Source organism: Astatotilapia calliptera, chromosome 16, assembly GCF_964374335.1.
Source record: "Astatotilapia calliptera chromosome 16, fAstCal68.1, whole genome shotgun sequence".
NCBI classification, from domain to species: Eukaryota; Metazoa; Chordata; class Actinopteri; order Cichliformes; family Cichlidae; genus Astatotilapia; species Astatotilapia calliptera.
Window position 1 is genome coordinate 12,990,274 of NC_137437.1, and position 17,375 is coordinate 13,007,648.

At 42.2% G+C, this 17,375-nt stretch overlaps 1 protein-coding gene across 1 annotated transcript; it reads left to right on the forward strand.

The window, feature by feature from the left end:
* The first annotated feature begins 1,447 nt into the window (after positions 1–1,447).
* On the forward strand, positions 1,448–16,607 carry LOC113008396 (cohesin subunit SA-2). The gene is made up of 32 exons (XM_026145770.2): positions 1,448–1,588; positions 1,933–2,028; positions 2,122–2,209; positions 2,812–2,976; positions 3,187–3,283; positions 3,371–3,447; positions 3,539–3,610; positions 5,687–5,891; positions 5,977–6,128; positions 6,219–6,292; positions 6,395–6,518; positions 6,600–6,698; positions 6,966–7,045; positions 7,133–7,240; positions 7,319–7,439; positions 7,567–7,684; positions 7,880–7,983; positions 8,080–8,172; positions 8,290–8,376; positions 9,190–9,390; positions 9,576–9,652; positions 9,741–9,828; positions 9,916–9,996; positions 11,259–11,351; positions 11,458–11,632; positions 13,497–13,633; positions 14,990–15,091; positions 15,180–15,331; positions 15,421–15,549; positions 15,634–15,824; positions 15,910–15,985; positions 16,066–16,607. Exons 2-32 carry the CDS (start codon positions 1,979–1,981, stop codon positions 16,205–16,207), a joined length of 3,558 nt encoding a protein of 1,185 aa, XP_026001555.2. The 5' UTR covers positions 1,448–1,588; positions 1,933–1,978; the 3' UTR covers positions 16,208–16,607.
* The last annotated feature ends 768 nt before the right edge of the window (positions 16,608–17,375 follow it).

Sequence of the window (17,375 nt, forward strand, 5' to 3'; positions counted from 1 at the left end):
GTGACTTCCCCTCAGTCTGGCATCTATCCACTATGTTTGGACAACAGTTACTCATATTACAAGTATAAAATACTTGGGACTAACAGAAAGAAGTTGTCAAAATACACAAATGCCAAAGGTGCCCCATTAAAAACTCACCAGGAATACACCAGTCAGAGCACATACAGAACAATCAGTCTACATCTTTTAAATTGAGAATGAGATAGAGCGTGAGCTCAGACTTTCAAACCAGTATTTCACATTTACTAATTGGAAACATGTTTACTTACACTAAACGTGAGCTGTAACAATGGAAAAGTGGTTAACTGTGCATATTTTAGAGTGTTTTTGACTGACTTTGTCTCTGGTGGAGACTGGCTTTCAGCATTTAGCTGCAGCAGCTTTTATTCTCCCCATCTGTTGACTAATGTCACGTGTATATAAGCAGGTATCGCTTACTGGGAGGGAGAGAGAGAAAGAGAGGCAGGTGTGCGCTACAGTCTGTAGGTGAGAGATGTCAAGCAAATACAGCCCACGCTAAATGGGCCACACCAATGAAAACTCACATTTCTATCAGAAGTAAGGAAGTCTAAGTACACATTTAACCTCTGAGATATCTTAATATAAGAAAAAGAAAGTGTAGTTTCAATAATACATACAGTTTTTCAACGTGACAAAGAAATGCTGATGTACTAAAGGAAAGAAATCTGTCACCAAAACTTTAAATTGTAAGTAATAAATGTGTCATGCCAGACTGTCATGCAATTATAAAACAGAAGGTTTTTGTTAATTGACAGAAACTCATTTCCCCCCATTTCTGTAGTAGATAGTGAAAAAACCCAGCAACATTTGTGCTATTTAATTATTAATTATTTGGTGTAATATCTTTGTCATGAGGAAACCGCAGTGTTTCTGGCCTTCAGGCCTTATGTTTGATACTGCAGCTGTAGGTGATGCAGGGGTTCTGAGAGGCCTTTCTATTCTTTCCTGCATTTATAACATTGCTTCTCAAATCCTTCCCGTCCTTAAACCTTTGCCTGCGGGCTAAGCTGCTCGCATAAGATGAGTGAATAGCTCCCCCTGCTGGTCAGCTCATTCAAATAGTTAAAATCAGGAAATGCCATGACATCTCCCTTCTGAATTGACTGCTGCTACTGTGCTTAATTAAATTACACGGGAAGCGCTTTTGGGACCGAGGTGTGCAGGATACATTGCATTAAAAATCACAGCAGGACCAGCGAGATAGCTAAATGTGCTGCATTATTTTTGTGGTAGCACAAAAAGGCACAATCTTCCTATTATTCACTCGCTACAGATGTTTACAGCGCTGTGGCCTGACGAAAACCGCTCCGTACAGCAAGCCTTCTGTCACCGCCGCCGGAGGAGGGACTCAATTCACACTGACGTTTCCCGCCAGCCAATCGCATCATTCTATTCGGGCTCGTTAGCCAATCACGACCCGTTAGGCTGTCTGTCAACTTGACTGTGAGAGCTGGGGCTAAAGACGGAGGATATCAGTGGAAATACTTGAATTAAATGAGTCTGACAAGCTTCCAATTCAAAGGCATACACTGACAAACATCGAGGCGTATGCGTTTATGCGAAGAGGGTAAGTTTGAAAAGTTTAGCAGCGACCTTTGAGTCTTTGTCTTACCTTTTAGTTTTAATCCGTGCTTGTTATATTCTGCAAGCCGAGGCACTGCTAATTAGGCTAGCTGTAAATTATTACTTATATTTTTTTGATTTAGTAAAAGAAAGTGCTCTGTTCAACTTTCATGGGGGCCAATGCGGCCACTATGCCCAAGTGTCTTTAACTTACCCTTTAAAGCACCGCGGTAGCTCCTCCCAGCGGAGGGGGCACGCAGAAAATCAGTTAAACGCAAGCCTCTGCCCCCACCCTCCAATGCATTGCTTAGTTTTGGTAGCACAGACTGTCGGGTACTGTGTTTGCAGATGCAGAGTCACACAGCTGAGCCCTGCGTGAACGTCTGAGGGGATCATGATACCAGAGGCCACAGCTGCAGCTGCATCCAGGTCCTCAGAGCAGAAGTAAGTTAGCAAAGTTAGTCGTTATTTGACAGTGCCTGCTATAATAACCCAGCTTCCCTCTGTTAACCAGTTCTCCTGTTTCTGAATTCCCAGTAAGAGCTCTTGTGCCAAGGCGGACACCTCTGAAGCCGTCAGTCACTCAGAGGAGGACTCTGGGAATGAGAACAGGCGAAAGAGTGTGGTATGTGTTATCCACTGATGCTCATGCAGGCTTACACAAGAAAAACGCTTCTTCTGCTTCTTTTTCTTCTTCTTCTTCTAGCTGCTCCCTTTAGGGGTTGTCATATCTGATCCCCTGCTTCCACCTCCACCTATCCCTAGCATCCTTTTCTATCACATCAACCCCCCACATGTGAGGTCTTCCTCTTTTCCTTCTGCCTGGCAGCTCTATATTCTACAGCCTTTGTCCAATATATCCATTAGTCCTCCTCTTCACATCTCCAAACCATCTCCTAACTTTGTCTCATAAATGCTAAACCTGAGCTAATTTGTAATCTTGTCCATCCTTGCACCAGCTGGTGGAAGCCACCATGTTGACCCAGAACATGAATACAGTGGCCCAAGTGGATATCAGTGTTCTGCCTAATTGAGTTTAGTGTATGTGGCTACAAACCAGCCACATACGTAGTCCGGAGAAGAGAAGTCGTAGGCGTTCTAATGCTGTGGAGGCAAATTTGTGTCTGCGCCTTCAGACTGATTTTCACTCGACCTCGACTGGAAATCGTTGCACATTATTTCAGCCGGCTGTATTTTCTTCACCTGTCACGTTTTCAATCCCGGCAGAGACGAAGGAGGCGAACACACGAGAGCTCCGAGAATGTCAAGTGCAAAAGTCCCAAGGCCAGCTGCAGCGGCACGAGGAGAGCAGGAAGAGGACACGGCAAACAGAAGCACGTGGAGGCCGTCACCTTGTTTGAAGTGATCACCATGGGCAGGAGTGCCATGCAGGTAACTTCGTACACATTGTGTCGCTTTGTTGAATTTAAAAAGGGAAGCGTTGTAATCTCTGCTATCTGTCAGAGCTGCTGATTTCACCCTGGCTATTGAGCAGTTATAACAGGCTATTAAAAATCCCACATCCTCAGTGTAGAAATGGAAGATTCTTAATTGTGTACAATAATATTATGATTCACCGGGTCTTCTTTGATGCCTGAGCAGGCGGTGATAGATGACTGGATTGAGGCGTATGGGTCAGACAGAGACTCCTCTCTCCTCGACCTCATCAGCTTCTTCATCCAGTGCTCTGGGTGCAAAGGCAAGCAGACCTGCCAGCGCGCACATACGTGCAGCATACCAACAAAGGGCTTTGTCTTTAGCGTGCTTTCTGGTTTTTTTTTTTAAGGTGTCGTCACAGCGGAGATGTGTCAGAGCAAAGAGGACAGCGAAGTCATGAGCAAGATGGTCGAGGAGCTGGATGAGGTAAGAGGATTTCAGCTCGGCGCTCTGTCGTGTTATTATGTGAAGCATGTTTTGGATGTTGTGGAAGAGAAACTGTATTTGAGTGTTTCAGACTGCTGGTCTGCAGTATAAGAAGTTTCTGGCTTTTCCGTGGATCCTCACAGTCACGTGGCCCATGGATACAGTCAGTACCCACTCACTGCACTTTAAGCACTTCATGTCAGCAATGGCCAGTTACTGCTCTTCCATTGTTTTGTAAATGAACTTTTATTTTCTTTTATCAGCTTTAAACACAAAGTGACAAACAAAGTAGTGTGGTATATAGAGATATTTGTGGCATCTTGGTGTTTTTTACTTTGCTTTTTCTTCTGTTTCCAATATATTTGTTGTTATTTCAGCTACATTCACACGTTTGAAATAAAACGGTCAATCAATCAGTCAAGTAAAGCCGATGGTTCAGTAGCTTGTAGAACCACCTTTAGTTGCAGTAACTTGAAGTAGGAGTTATATGTATGATTTTATTAGTCTCTCACATCACTTTGGAGGAATTTTGGCTTGCTCATCTTTACAGTGTTGCTTCAGGTCATTGAGGGTTGCAGGTATTCGTTAACGGACAGCTCTCTTAAGGTCCTGCCATTTTAATCAGATTGAGGTCTCAGTGACAGGGCCACTGCAGCACTTTGATTCTTTTCTTTTTCAGCCATTCTGTTGTAGATTTTCACAGGTTCTTGGGATCATTGTCCTACTGCGTCACCCAACTATAGCTATGTTTTAGCCTGGCAGACAGGTGGCGTTATATTTGAGTCTAGAGTACTTTGGTATACGGTTCCAGGCCACTCAGTGACTGCAAGGCGTCTGTTTCCTGTGGCTGCACGACAAACCAAATTCATCACGCCTCCACCACTGTGCTGACAGCTGCTATGAGGTGTTTGTGCTGATATGCTGAGTTTGGTGTTCATCGAATGTAGTGCTGTGCATTACATCTCCACTTTGGTACACTTATACTTAGTCTGGTGGTTTGTTCGGATGGAACTTTGCAAACCTAAGCTGTGTTGACATGTTATTTTTTAGAGAGAACAGCTTGCTCTTGGTGTTCATTAAAAGAAAAACAGAATGACAAGGATGCTGTTTTTTATTTTTAATGTAGGAATCTTTGAAGTTGAAGTCTTGGGATTCAGACAGACACCGACAATAAACCTGCAAAATGTGGAAGTTTTGAGTTCAGTGTTGCTGTTCGTTTGTTCACACGTGGTGGATTGACTGAGCATGAATCTTGTTTTGCAATAACATACTGTTTACATGTCAGGCTGAGTTACTTTCATTTTCACATATAATTCACTGAGCGGTTCCACCACAGCAGCAGGGCAGGGTTACAGTTGTGGTCAAAGGTTTACTTTCACTCATCATGAGCATGAATGTCAGGGCAATTTGGCCTTTAGTGATTTATTTCAACTTACAGTACAGTATGCATCTTTAATGACTTTAAACAACAAGAACTGGATGCACTAATTTGAATTTGTTTAGGATTTTCTTGAATATACACAGGGTCAAAAGCATATTTACAGACAAATTTTGTCTCATTTGAGGGTCACAATTTAAGTCTTCTTCTAGACTTTGGCAAAGTACTTACGTACAGTTTGAAGTGATGATCTTGGAATCTACAGTTGTTTAGAAATGCTTGAAGAGATTGTAGAACCTTCAGCACCACTCATTAAAAGATTTTAGTAAGTGTAGGTATATACTTGAGGCTCTGTGTATACTTGCATAAGTATACATTTGATAAAATTCAAACTTGTGCACCCAGTTCTTGTTTTTGAATCATGAGTGTATTTAAACTTCTAAGCACAACTGCAAACTGGTTTTGCTTAAAAGTGGCGTATACCCGTGTTTAAAATGAAAAGTCTTGTAGTAGTAGTAGGGGTGATGCAGCACGGCTGTATGGCACTGAGATTAGCCGGTCTGCCGGGACTGTGGCTGAGCTTGACTTCCTAAGCTAATGCTCTGCTCAATTAGCCAAAAAAGAGACAAAAAAGCACAATAAAAATGTTTGACTCCTTGCACAAATGTAGCTTTTACATGATTTTCTATACATGTTGCAAAATTATTAGCATTAATTTTCTTGTTCATGAAAACCTTCAGTACGAATCTGATATACTGTATGATACTAATCACCTGGAAAAAAGCATTTCAGTAACATTTTGGATACTTCAAAGGTCTTAAACTTGCTAAACCTGCTGTCTCTTTCTCTCCTCCGCTGTAGGACAGTGTTGAGTATCCTCTGGTGCAGTCTGGACCGTACGGCCGCTGGTTCCACTCCGAGTTCTGCGACTTTGTGTCTGTGCTGGTGGCTCAGTGTCAGCACGGCATCATCTTCGACGGCTACCTGATGAACACCCTCATCTCGCTGCTCACCGAGCTGTCAAACTCTTGCGTGCGAGCGTTCAGACACACCTGCACACTAGCGGGTAAGAGCGAAACTACGTGAATCAGCATTCAGACACACTTGCGGATAAACTAACCCGTACTTTCGATGTGGACTTCTCTAATCAGCGGTGAAGCTGCTGAGCTCTCTGGTGGGCGTGGCTCTCAGCTTGAGCGCTGGCATCGAAAACAGTCAGAAGCTGTATGAGGTGCAAAAAACGAAGACGATGAGGCAGAAGAGCGCACAGCAGCTGGAGAAAGTACAGAGGAAGATCGCAGAGGTACACAGAGAATGAGCAGGACGAAACTGAAAGGACTTTTCCTTTTATTGACGGTGTGGCTTCTGTGTAACCTTCCTGTTGCTCCTCTAGTTGCAGGAGAACCGAGCAGAGATCGAGAGCATGATGGACATCATCTTCAAGGGAGTTTTCCTTAAGCGATACCGGTACAGTTTTCTCTGACATGCTTCATTATTTAAATGTTTAATCTATACTGCATTATTATTTTAACTCAACTCGGGTTTGTGGGTGTTTGCGTGCTCGTGCAGTGATGTGCTTCCAGAGATCCGCTGCGTCTGTATGGAAGAGTTGGGTTTGTGGATGAAGCTCTACAGTTCTGTGTTTCTCAGCGACAGTTACCTCAAATACATGGGCTGGATGATGCACGACAAGGTAGCCAGCAGCAAAATAACAACAAAAAAATCATCATGGGATGATTTTTACAACGCCGCCTGGCTGCTGTTTATCTTTCAGGTGCCAGATGTGCGTCTCAAGTGTGTGTTAGCTCTGCAGGGTCTGTACGGAGATCCCCTCTTCCTGCCTAAACTAGACCTGTTCACCAGCCGCTTTAAGGTAATCCAGCCTCCATCAGGACCGGTGAAATCTGAATTACCTACACTGCCTTCAAATATCACTGGCTTGTCATGTCATGTTCGAGCCTTAAGAGCTCAATATAGCTGGAGATCTGGACAAGACTTTTAATAAAGCGCTGCTCATAATACTGCAACTACTTCTACTACTGATAATAATAGTAATAGTAACTGATAGGGTTTTTTGTATAGCTCTGATTAAAACAAGCATCACAAAGTGCTTTAATGCTCTTGTACTGTTGTGTTCCAGGACCGGATCATCTCCATGACCCTGGATAAGGACAGTGAAGTGGCAGTGCAGACCATGAAACTCCTGGTGCTCATCTCCAAGTGAGTCTGTTTGATCTGTCATCTAATCTTCTCACTCATGTCTTCATTCTGTTCCTCTTCACATCCACTTCCTTCCTCACTCCTCAGGACATCTGACGATGTGCTCACTCCAGAAGACTACAAACACCTCCTCCAGTTTGTTTACTCTTCACAGCGCCCTCTTGCGGCCACTGCGGGGGAGCTGCTCTTCTCAAGGTATGTCTTCCTATGTCACTTGAAAAACAACTTAGCGGTTTATTAGTGCTTCCATATGATATAGATTGTCTCGGTCAGGCTTCTCAATGCTGTAGCCCCTGCATCTGATACTCAGGATGGATCGAATGAAGACGAAGCGTGTAAGCAGCAAACATTTGCCAGACTGAAGGCTCTGCTGCACTTCTACCAGGAATCTGAGGTGAACACAGACTGGCTGTTTCAAGTCGAAGCTCCAGTCTGAGCTAAGAAAGGACTTTCTTCTCTATTGTGTTATCACCTAGTTTACATCTGTGATGTTGTGAATCATGTAAAGCTTATGCTTTCAGCTGCACAACCATGTGGTGTACTTGGTGGACAGTCTATGGGACTGCGGTGGAGCTTTGCTGAAGGACTGGCCCTCCTTCACGTCTGCACTGCTACAGGACTCTTCCTCATGCAGTCCAGGTAGGGAAATGTGTGTGCTGTCAGTTCCTAATAATTTTCCCTCACCAAAGACTTTTTTGTGGCTTAAAAGGACCGTTTAAAATCATCCACAACCTTCATCTTCCTCATTCTGGTTTTCAGTTGTTTCCTCCACAAAAAAACATGTTAGATCCTCTGTGAACTCCTGCTTTTCTAAGTATGTGTGTGCGTATGTAGGTTTCACCCTTGCTGAACAAGCAGTGCTTGTAGAGATCCTGGTAGCGTCGGTGCGTCAGGCCTCAGAGGGACCTGTGCTGGCAGGGAGGAGTGGAGCGAAGAAGGTCAGTGGAAGATGTCTGTCCTCTCTTTGTATGTGAGATAGCACACTGATAACTCATCATTTAAAAGACATAAGTGTTTATTTTGTTGTGTTTCAGGTAATGAGTGCCAGAGATAAGAAGATTCAGAACGATGACTGTTTGAAGCTCACTGAACATCTCCTGACGGTGCTTCCAAAGCTGCTGTCTAAGGTGTTTATTCCACATGTAGCTGTTGCTATATAAATCAGTGTGATTCTGTATCCAGGCATCTGTGCTGCACTATTGAATTCTGGTTGTTATATTGTAATGTCTCTATTCTCTCTGCAGTTTTCAAGTAGCAGTGACATCCTTGCCTACCTGATGAGGATTCCCCCGTACTTCCTCCCAGAGTGTCTGCACGCTGAAAACACACAGGTATGCACACCTGCACTCAGTTTACACTATTTAGTCATACAGAAATGGGAATGTGGTAATGTGCTTTCCTTATCCTGAAAGGAGGCCTATTCCGCTCATTTCCATCCATGTGTTTTTATTCACGGACTAGAGCAGCGGTCCCCAACCCCTGGGCCGAGTCGCTTGCTACCGGGCCGTGAGAGTCGAGGGTCGGGTGTGAAATTTATGGTTTTCAGGGTTTTTGTCGTTAACTTGGTTTCCCTGGGTCTTTTCCCGTGTTGTAGTTGTGTCTTATTTTGAAAGAAATATTTACACGTTACCTTAGCAACCAGAGAGCATTAAGTGGCAGAGAGGAGGATGTTACTCTCAGTGTTGTCAGGATGCTGCTAATAAAGTTACACAATTACACAGTGAATTTGCATTTATTATTATATTTACAAAATACCATCGTTTTTGTCTTAGTCGTATTAATTTACTTTGTTGTATTTATCTGCGACACCTTAAAGGCCGGTTCGTGAAAATATTGTCTGACATTAAACCGGTCCGTGATCCAAAAAAGGTTGGGCACCGCTGTACTAGAATATCTTCAAATGATTCATAATAGAAGATAACCTTCAAGTGGTTTTTTAACAGAGCGAGGGATTTTCAACACACAATTTCTCAACATACTACTACTAGTTCTGTTTGGTAAACTTAATGGTGAAATGACACTACTCCAATACTCAGCTGGGCTATCGTCTTAGCTTTTTACTTTCATTATACATCACAAAGCCTGCAAATGAGTTTTGCTACCAAATGCGATGTTTTCAAACGTGAGTCGTGTCGCTCCTGTAGGCGGTGTCCAGCCTGTTGACAGAACTGGAAGCTGTTTTAGACGTCCACTCAGGCCCGGCTGTTCTGGAGGGAGGGGCCCGCGTGTTCCTCTCTCTCTGTCGCGAGGAGACAGCTTGGTGCTCCCCCGCCCGAGCTGCTAGAGACTCTCTGGTCCAGCGTTGGGTGGACCGGCTGACAGCACTGCTGGGGGAATCACTCAAGGTGAGTACTGCTGGATTTATGTGGACGCAATTATTGTGTGTCAGGCTTGTATTCATGTATCCTGAAAAAAAAGAGTGATTACCTTGTACTTCTATTCTGATTTTACTTTTACTCATCACGCCTGAAATCCTCGAAATGTTAGAGACTGAAAGCAACTCTCATGAAGTCTGACTTCTCTTACACAGGGTGAAAGTTTCTCTGCTGATGAGGAGAAAATCAGAGAGATTTTAGCCATGCTGAAGAAACTTAGAGCTTTCAACAAGTAAGACTTGACAGTCGTTTAAAGTCAAGCGTGAGTATGGTGCTGCTGATGTGGATTTATGTGGCTGTTTCTCTTCGTGTTTCCATAGTTGCCATGACCTGAGCCAGTGGGGTCTGTTTGATGTGCTGTCTCCTCTCCTGTCAGTAGAGAGCAGCCTGGAAGGAGCTCCACCTGAGGTATCATCCCCGCCTGCTGTGTAGACAAATGTGGTCTTTGTACTGCGCACACGTCTTCAGTGTATTTCCACTTCACTGTGTTTGCAGGTGTTGCTGGAAGTACTGCAGTGTTTGTCCTTTTCCATGATGTGGTCGCTCAGCACCAGCAGTCAAACTCTGACCTGCAGGGTGAGCTACATCCGCTTTACAGCTCAGTCTTTAACCTGTGTGAATGTAGTGATATAGAGATGAGGTGTTAGCAGCGATGTATGTGCACTTACACAGAAAACACTCTATGTGTTCTCAACATTTTAATCATTTTTGATAATTAAAAAGACCGCGTTTTATTTTAAAGTCATATGTAGTGTTTCTTTTTTGCTTTTGTTTGTTTTTTTTGAGTCTGGATGCTTGGGTCAGAGTAAAATTCTCACTCAAAATCAAAAGACATCCCCTCTGAACAGCTGTATTAAAAGTGAAGGAAGATAAACTGCAAATAAAAGTATACTACTGTTCAGAGGTTTTGGGTTCTTTTCCCTGTAAATTAAGGATTTCAATTTTACTGTTTAAGCTAAAATAACATAAAAATTATATAAAACCGGTTGTTATTGTGTTAGCCCTGCGACAGGCTAGAGACCTGTCCATGGGGTACCCTTCCTCCCATCTTATTACAGCTGGAATAGGCTCCAATCGCCCTGTGAGCCTGAATTGGACAAATGGAACAAGATTGATGGATCTACCTAGGCTTACAGAGGCTCATTTTCTGTGTTTCTGTGCTGTTTTGTGTTCCCTAATTCAGGATTATCTTTTGAAAGGCTGATTTATCAGCTGGAAACAGTTTTACTGATCACAAAATAATAAAATCTGCATTGTTGAGACTCTGTAGCATCAAACTCTGTGGGTTTAATACACTTCTGAGGGTTTGAAGGGTATACCATGCAGGAAACTGCTGAAAAAAGAAGTTTCTGTACAACCGTGTGTACTACTTTCTGGCTTGTATGAGTAAAATGTGATGAAGCAGCCAGCTGAGGAACTGTAATGTGTCAGTTGCTCAAGCCCTAATATACTTGTGAGCTGATCGTTTTACCTTCTGCTAATAAGGCAAAATGCTAATGCTATAAAAGGAGCAGTACACACTGTAGCAGTCTAGTAGCAATCTCGCAGATGTAATGATCTATTTCCTAGAAATGTTCTTTCAAAAAATGACATTTTTAAATGAACCTGAACCTTTAAACAGTAATGCTAATTTCTTGACAAAAACAGGAACAAATTTAATTTGACAGTTTCACATCTTAACAACACCTTAGGAAGTTTTCATTAATTATTACTGTATTATTATGCAAGTCAATAGAAGTTTTTAAATCATATTTACAAGTTATTACAAGCAGCCAGAAACAGAAGAATTAGAGCTGAAATGATCAGTCAGTTAATCAGTCAACACTGTTTGTGTTTAGGAGAAGGCGCAAGCCCAGAGGCTCCAGCTGCGTCTCTTCTGCGAGAGAAGTCATCACTGTCTGTCCCACGGTGACCTCAGTGTGAGGCAGCAGGTACGCCTGCTAACCATTTCGACACTTCCTCCTCCTTCTTCTTCTTCTTCTTCTTCTTCTTCTTCTTCAGGCCTTTCTTACGTCTTCTCATTTTTTCCAATTTCAGGCCTTCCTGGGTGTGTGTGACGTCCTGACGGCTCACTCCTACCAGCTACGCGTGTGGGATCCCACCTCTTTCGGTCCACTGCTCTACACGCCCAGCCCCAAACTGCAGAGGGCGCTGTTGAACTTTGTGTGCGTGCACGTCTTTGTCGGCTCAGACTATGACAGCCAGAGCAGGGGTGAGACGCCAGCCTGTTTAAGTGGCTTTATTTTTTCTTATCCTTACCTCACTTTAAAGGATGTTTTAGCCTCTCTGTTCAGAATGATGTAAGTCCACAGGCAGTGGGTGGTTCTCTCTGTGCTCACCTTAAATCAGGCTTTAAGATTTCTGTGTATGTTTGATTGTGAGCAGAGAGGAAATAAGAGAGATGGGGAATGAAGAAGTACGAGAAGTGAAAGCAAAAAGTCCTGCATTAAAAATTGTGACCCGAGCAGAGGAATAAAAGTATCATTAGCAAAATGAGCTTAAGTACTCTCCCGGTGATGGAGTATTATTTATGGCATGATTGGATTGTTAATACTAATGCATCAAAGCCTGAGCAGCATTAGCTGGTCGAAGTTTACTTTTAATCAGGCCTCCTCTGAAGGCTCGCAGCATGAATCTTTGGGGATCGTAAAAAAAAGGATTAATGGGTCAGGAAAGAGGAGAAAACAAAAATCCGATGCTACAAATTTGTATTCATTTCTCTTTAATCCTTCGATGCAGCGGATGGAAGGCAATGGATAATTTGACCTCTTTGGGTCTCAAACATGTAGTTAAGTGAAACCATCTGAGAAGTTTAAAGGGGAAATGACTCTCTGGTGAAACGGCTCAGCAACTCATGGATATCTGAAACACGACAAGGGGGCCAGCGGCAGGGGGGCACAAAAAGCCAAAAAAGTGTCTAAGGCATTGGTTTTCATTTTTATTTTAACTTCTTTTTTTTTTCTAACCAATGCAAAGTATTAGGATTTAATGTTCGTTTTTATGGCAAGAAAAGTAACTACAGCTGGTTTTTGGAATAAAGAACAGAATACTGAAGCGTGCTCATTGCAGCGCCGCGCGGTAGATGGCACTCTCACTCTGCCGCTGCTCTGAGCGAGCCGCTGATTGAGTGTGCCGGCCCCGCTGTGGTAAAAACATGTAGATATTAAATGCACGGCCACACATTTGGCTTAATAAGTCACTGCAGAGCCGCCTGCTGACTGTAAATGGGGTCTGATTTCCAACCTGACCTGACAATTGACCCTCAATTACAAAAGAAGCCTTGTTAATGTCCTCAGACTGAAACAGGGTTGACTAATTTGTAAGAAGGGATGTTAGACTTTGTTATGCAAAGCAATGCAGCTTGTAAGCGGATGACGGTGACACGCTCCTGTCTGCTGTGAAATGAAAAAAACAAGATTGACATCTTGGAAATACATCGTTTTTTTTTTCCCCTTTTATAAAGTCCTTCAAGTAAACTTATGAATTCATCCACAGCTCACTATATCTAAAACATTTTATTATCTTTAGTATAGCGTCTGCTTTCAGAGACATATTGCATCCAAATATGGGGATAGTCTAGAGAAGTCAATAACTGTCCTGGTGGGAATCTCTTAAATGTTCAACCAAATACGATACAGGATTATTGGTTTTTGAACATGTAATAAAAAGCTATTGTTTTATTGGATTTGCCTGGTAACGATTTTGTTCTATAGACAGTGTTTTCTATTAGCTGCTGGATCAGAGATCACTCGGAGGGCAAGGGCACTGAGTTAAATCATAAAATCAGGGCAATCTCTTTCCGTGAGAAAATTCCATTAACTCTGGCTCACCTCCGAGCCTATTTTATTAGCCTTGTGAAAGATTGAAGCCACATGGTGTCACAACCATAACTCCAGCGTTATGTTATCTTTGATATCCACCTGCTAAAGCCATTGTCCTGAAACCAACTAAAACACTCTTTCCTGTGTCTGCTTTGTTCTTTTCTTTCTGTTATATGACTTCTCATCATTAATCACTCTTTGGCGTTCCACCACTTCGCGACCGATCGCACGCCCTGCCTGCTTTTGGGCTCTCAGTCAGTGAAAACTCTCAAGTGGAGAAACTGGAGGACCTTCACAAATGGAGAAATGTGCTCGCAGCCTACTGCAAACTGATAATACACGGAGTGCTGGAGATGAGCATGGCAGCAGAGGTCTTCATGTACTACATGAAGGTAAAGGTGAACTCCTCAAATGAGTAGTGTGACATTATGGGGAAGAGCACTAATAAGCTTTTGAGTAGCGAGGAGTGATTCTTCCTGTTCTGTCCTTTCAAAATAAAGGTTGTTAATATATACACTATTTGATTTTAAACATTCTGATAGTTGCATGAGCTATTATTATTTAGACACACACACACACACACACACAGAGATTGGTAATATAATTAAGTTAGATTATTTTTTTTGTATAAACAAGCAAAAAAAATGACATGTATATTTCTTTGTAATATTTATATTGATGTGAACATAATATACAGGTGTCTTTGAACAAAAGTGCAGCAGCTTTAATCCAACACTAGCAAGAAGACAACTTCTTATAATGTGTTGTGGTGACAGGAAGTACACATGCGTAAAACAAATCGAGTTTCCGTGTACATATCTGGCAGTGATGGGCCTTCAGAAACCAGTGAAAACCTAAAGATGTTTCATTAAACTCTCTTAAATTATGGTTAATGTTATAATCTTGTGTTGTTTAGGTTGCGTGTGGAAATAAAGTCTTGTTTTATAATATCTGTGGTTTGTTTGGCCTTGTTCAGCATCCAGTTGGGTTTAAAACCCTCTAAAGGACCTTTTCAGTTTCTTCAGTTAGTTTTGTGTTAAGCCTGTTTCATATTAGCCAAAATAAGCATTTCATTTAATATCACAGGGAATCATCTGCTGACAAAGCTAACTAGCCAGTGGCAGCATTAGGCAATAACTCCCTTGCTTTACCCTCTTGGGCAAATTTGGTTGGGAAAAAAAATGGTGCTAGCCAAAATTTCTAACTTTGATACATCAAAACAGTGATGATCCACAAACCAATGGGTGGCATCCATCTTTTATATACAGTCTAGACTTTGTAAGAAGATTTTTCTACTAACTTATCCAAGAAGTAGTTTAGCACATAACTAGAAAAAAAACACAAATCATTGTGGGTATTGAACTAACATGATATAACATGTTAAACAGAGACTTTTAAGGGTGCTGCTGGGTGGATTTTATTGCCTTTGAACCACACCAAGGCTGTTCCCTCTGTTTTTGTGCTAAGATATTCAACTCAGCCTCAGTTTGTGTTCCTAATGCATGATCAATAAATCCCCAAAATACTATTTTAACCATCTAGCTTCATGTGGTTTTGTGACTTACAAAAGATGAATATGGTTGGGTACTTGAATCAGGACATAAAGGTGCACTTAAAAACCATTTTTATTTATGGAGGGATGTTTGGGTTGCCTTAATCAAATGTAGCGCTTTAATGCTGCTGCTGTTGCTTCACTAAAGATCTTTGGATTAAACGTCAAGTGTCATCGTCTCCCTCTTTGTCCGCAGTATTACAATGACTTTGGAGACATCATCAAGGAGACTGTGTATCGCACCAGGCAGATGGATAAAATAGAGAGTGCTCGCACACTGGTGCTCTGTTTGCAGCAGGTATTGTCACTGAAAAATATAAACTTCAGCCCCAAACTGTCACTAGAAGGCAGCGAGATACTGATGTGCTGTCGTGTGCACCTGCCAGCTGTTTGTGCGCCTTAAGCAGGAGCAAGAGAGCGGCGGCAGGCCTCACCCAGGAGTCCAGACTTTCACCAGCATTAAAGAGCTAGCCAGGCGATTCGCCCTCACCTTTGGGGACCTTGTCAAGTTTCGTGAGTGTGTCGTCCTGGTCCACAGGTTGGCACGTGACCTAATTTCTCTTTTTGTGTTACTTTTTGTGATATTTTTCCTTTTTGTTCCTAAAGTCTGTGTGTATACATGTTTAGGAACGGCATCGAGTTTGTGTTCCAAGACTTTACTCAGACTCCAGACTCATCTACACCACTGTACCTCTCCTACCTGACCATCCTCAGCGAGTTCTCCAGCAAACTGCTCAGACCAGACAAGAAAGCAGTGTGAGTGCTGAAAGCAACAAGCAGGAGTTTAAATGGTTTTTAAAGAAAAACAAAAACCTCTGAAGGCTGCTCATGTCTGTGCAGGTTCTCCTACCTTCAAAAACACACTGCTGAGCACATTATTGACCTCAGGGAGGAGTGCTGGCAGCCTCTCATCTACTATCGCGCATCCCTGTTGGCTGTAGCCGAGGGGGAGGACGCCATATCCTACGTAAGCTCGGACAGGAAGGCCAACCTGCCCAATCGCTTGCCCTTCTCCAAACAAAAATGGGAAGGTAGGAGAGCCGAGTTCAGTCAAGCACAGAGTGATTTCCTCACCATCACCAGCTGCTTCAGGTGTGTATCCTTTTTTATTTTCAGGAAGAAAGTCCCCCAGTCTGTTTAGCCCTGGTGAGTCCAAAGTCAGCAAGGTGCACAAACCGAGCTGCAGCCCAAGGTGAGCCCAAGTGAAGTGTTTTCAAACCAGCTACGAAGCAGGTCTCACATGAATCACTGTAACCTGACCTCTCTCATCAGCCATCAGGAGAAAGCAGCTGATACAGATCCATTTTCTGTCCCTCTGGATCCTCCACCCAAAAGACTGCACGCTGAGGGATCTGTAATCTGTGTCACCAAGGAGCCAGATGATGGTGATGGTACCGTGGAGGTTGAGCTCTGAGTGTGAGGAGGTCGGGAGAATCGGTGCTGCCGTCTGCATGACGAGACCTCAACAGATGTTTTACTTATGATGCACCTTGTTACCAGTGTCCTCTGTGTGTGGATAGAAACTGGTGGGGTTTTTTTGTACAGTGATCATGCAGCATGTCATGTTTTCAGAAGGATGTGATCAGAAAGGATAAAGGTGGCCATATTCTGCCATGCAAAGACCAAAACCACAACAAATGTGTTTTAATCCACAGCTGAAAATAGTTCCTTATATTATTACCAACAAACTGCTGTTTCAGTAAAGTTTCCCCAACACTGGACTTCCCAGATGTTTAAGTAAGTAAGTAAGTAAAATTTATTTATATAGCGCTATAGTAAACAACTGAGGTTGTCTTACAAAAAAAAAAAGATAATCCAATTTGGGATCATTTAAAAAAAGATGGAACATTTTCTGAAACTGTACATGCAATTTGAGTGGAGTGATACAAACTGGCTGATTCAGGGACCAGAAGTACAAATTGTTGGTTTTGGCCTTTTAATGGAAAAATAATGACCAACACCAGGATTAATCTGGTGTTATGATTTACAGACCACTTTAATTTGAGGACCATTTGTATCAGTATGTGCATAGATTATTATTATTATTATTTTTTAAACATACAGCTTTACTGTAAAAAATACTTGATTTTTAAAAATGACACTAAATACTTTCTCTTTTAGTTTTCCTATTGGACACAGGGTCAGTTAAGAATTGTAGTTTTTATTTTGATACCTGCTACTTATGTATTTAATATCAATTAATGTAAATTAAAAAAAAATATTGCCTTCAAGTTAATAATATATTCTATACTTGGAATAAGTTAACAAGCACTTTGTTACTTTTTGAAACAGCTGTACATTTATGTATTGTTGTGCACAGAAACATTGGTTAATCTAGTAAATGATATTCTCTTATCACTAACAAACAGCGCAAACACTTGAAATGTGATATAGATAATTTTCAGCTGGTACAGATACACTTACCAGCCACTGTGTTAGCTACATCTTTTTCACCGCACGTTAATTCAAATTTCCAAATCAGCAATTCGGTGTGTGCAGGACCTGGACAAGATAACCTGCTGAAGTTCAAATTGGGTATAAGAATGGGAAGGATTTAAGTGACTTTGAGTGTGGCGTGGTTG

Bases quoted from the DNA above. Each gene is read 5' to 3' on its own strand.
- LOC113008396 (XM_026145770.2), top strand. From the start codon at position 1,979: ATGATACCAGAGGCCACAGCTGCAGCTGCATCCAGGTCCTCAGAGCAG. The intron at 13,634-14,989 runs GTAAAGGTGAAC...CTTTGTCCGCAG, and splicing joins TCTTCATGTACTACATGAAG to TATTACAATGACTTTGGAGA. The intron at 15,550-15,633 runs GTGAGTGCTGAA...ATGTCTGTGCAG, and splicing joins AGACCAGACAAGAAAGCAGT to GTTCTCCTACCTTCAAAAAC.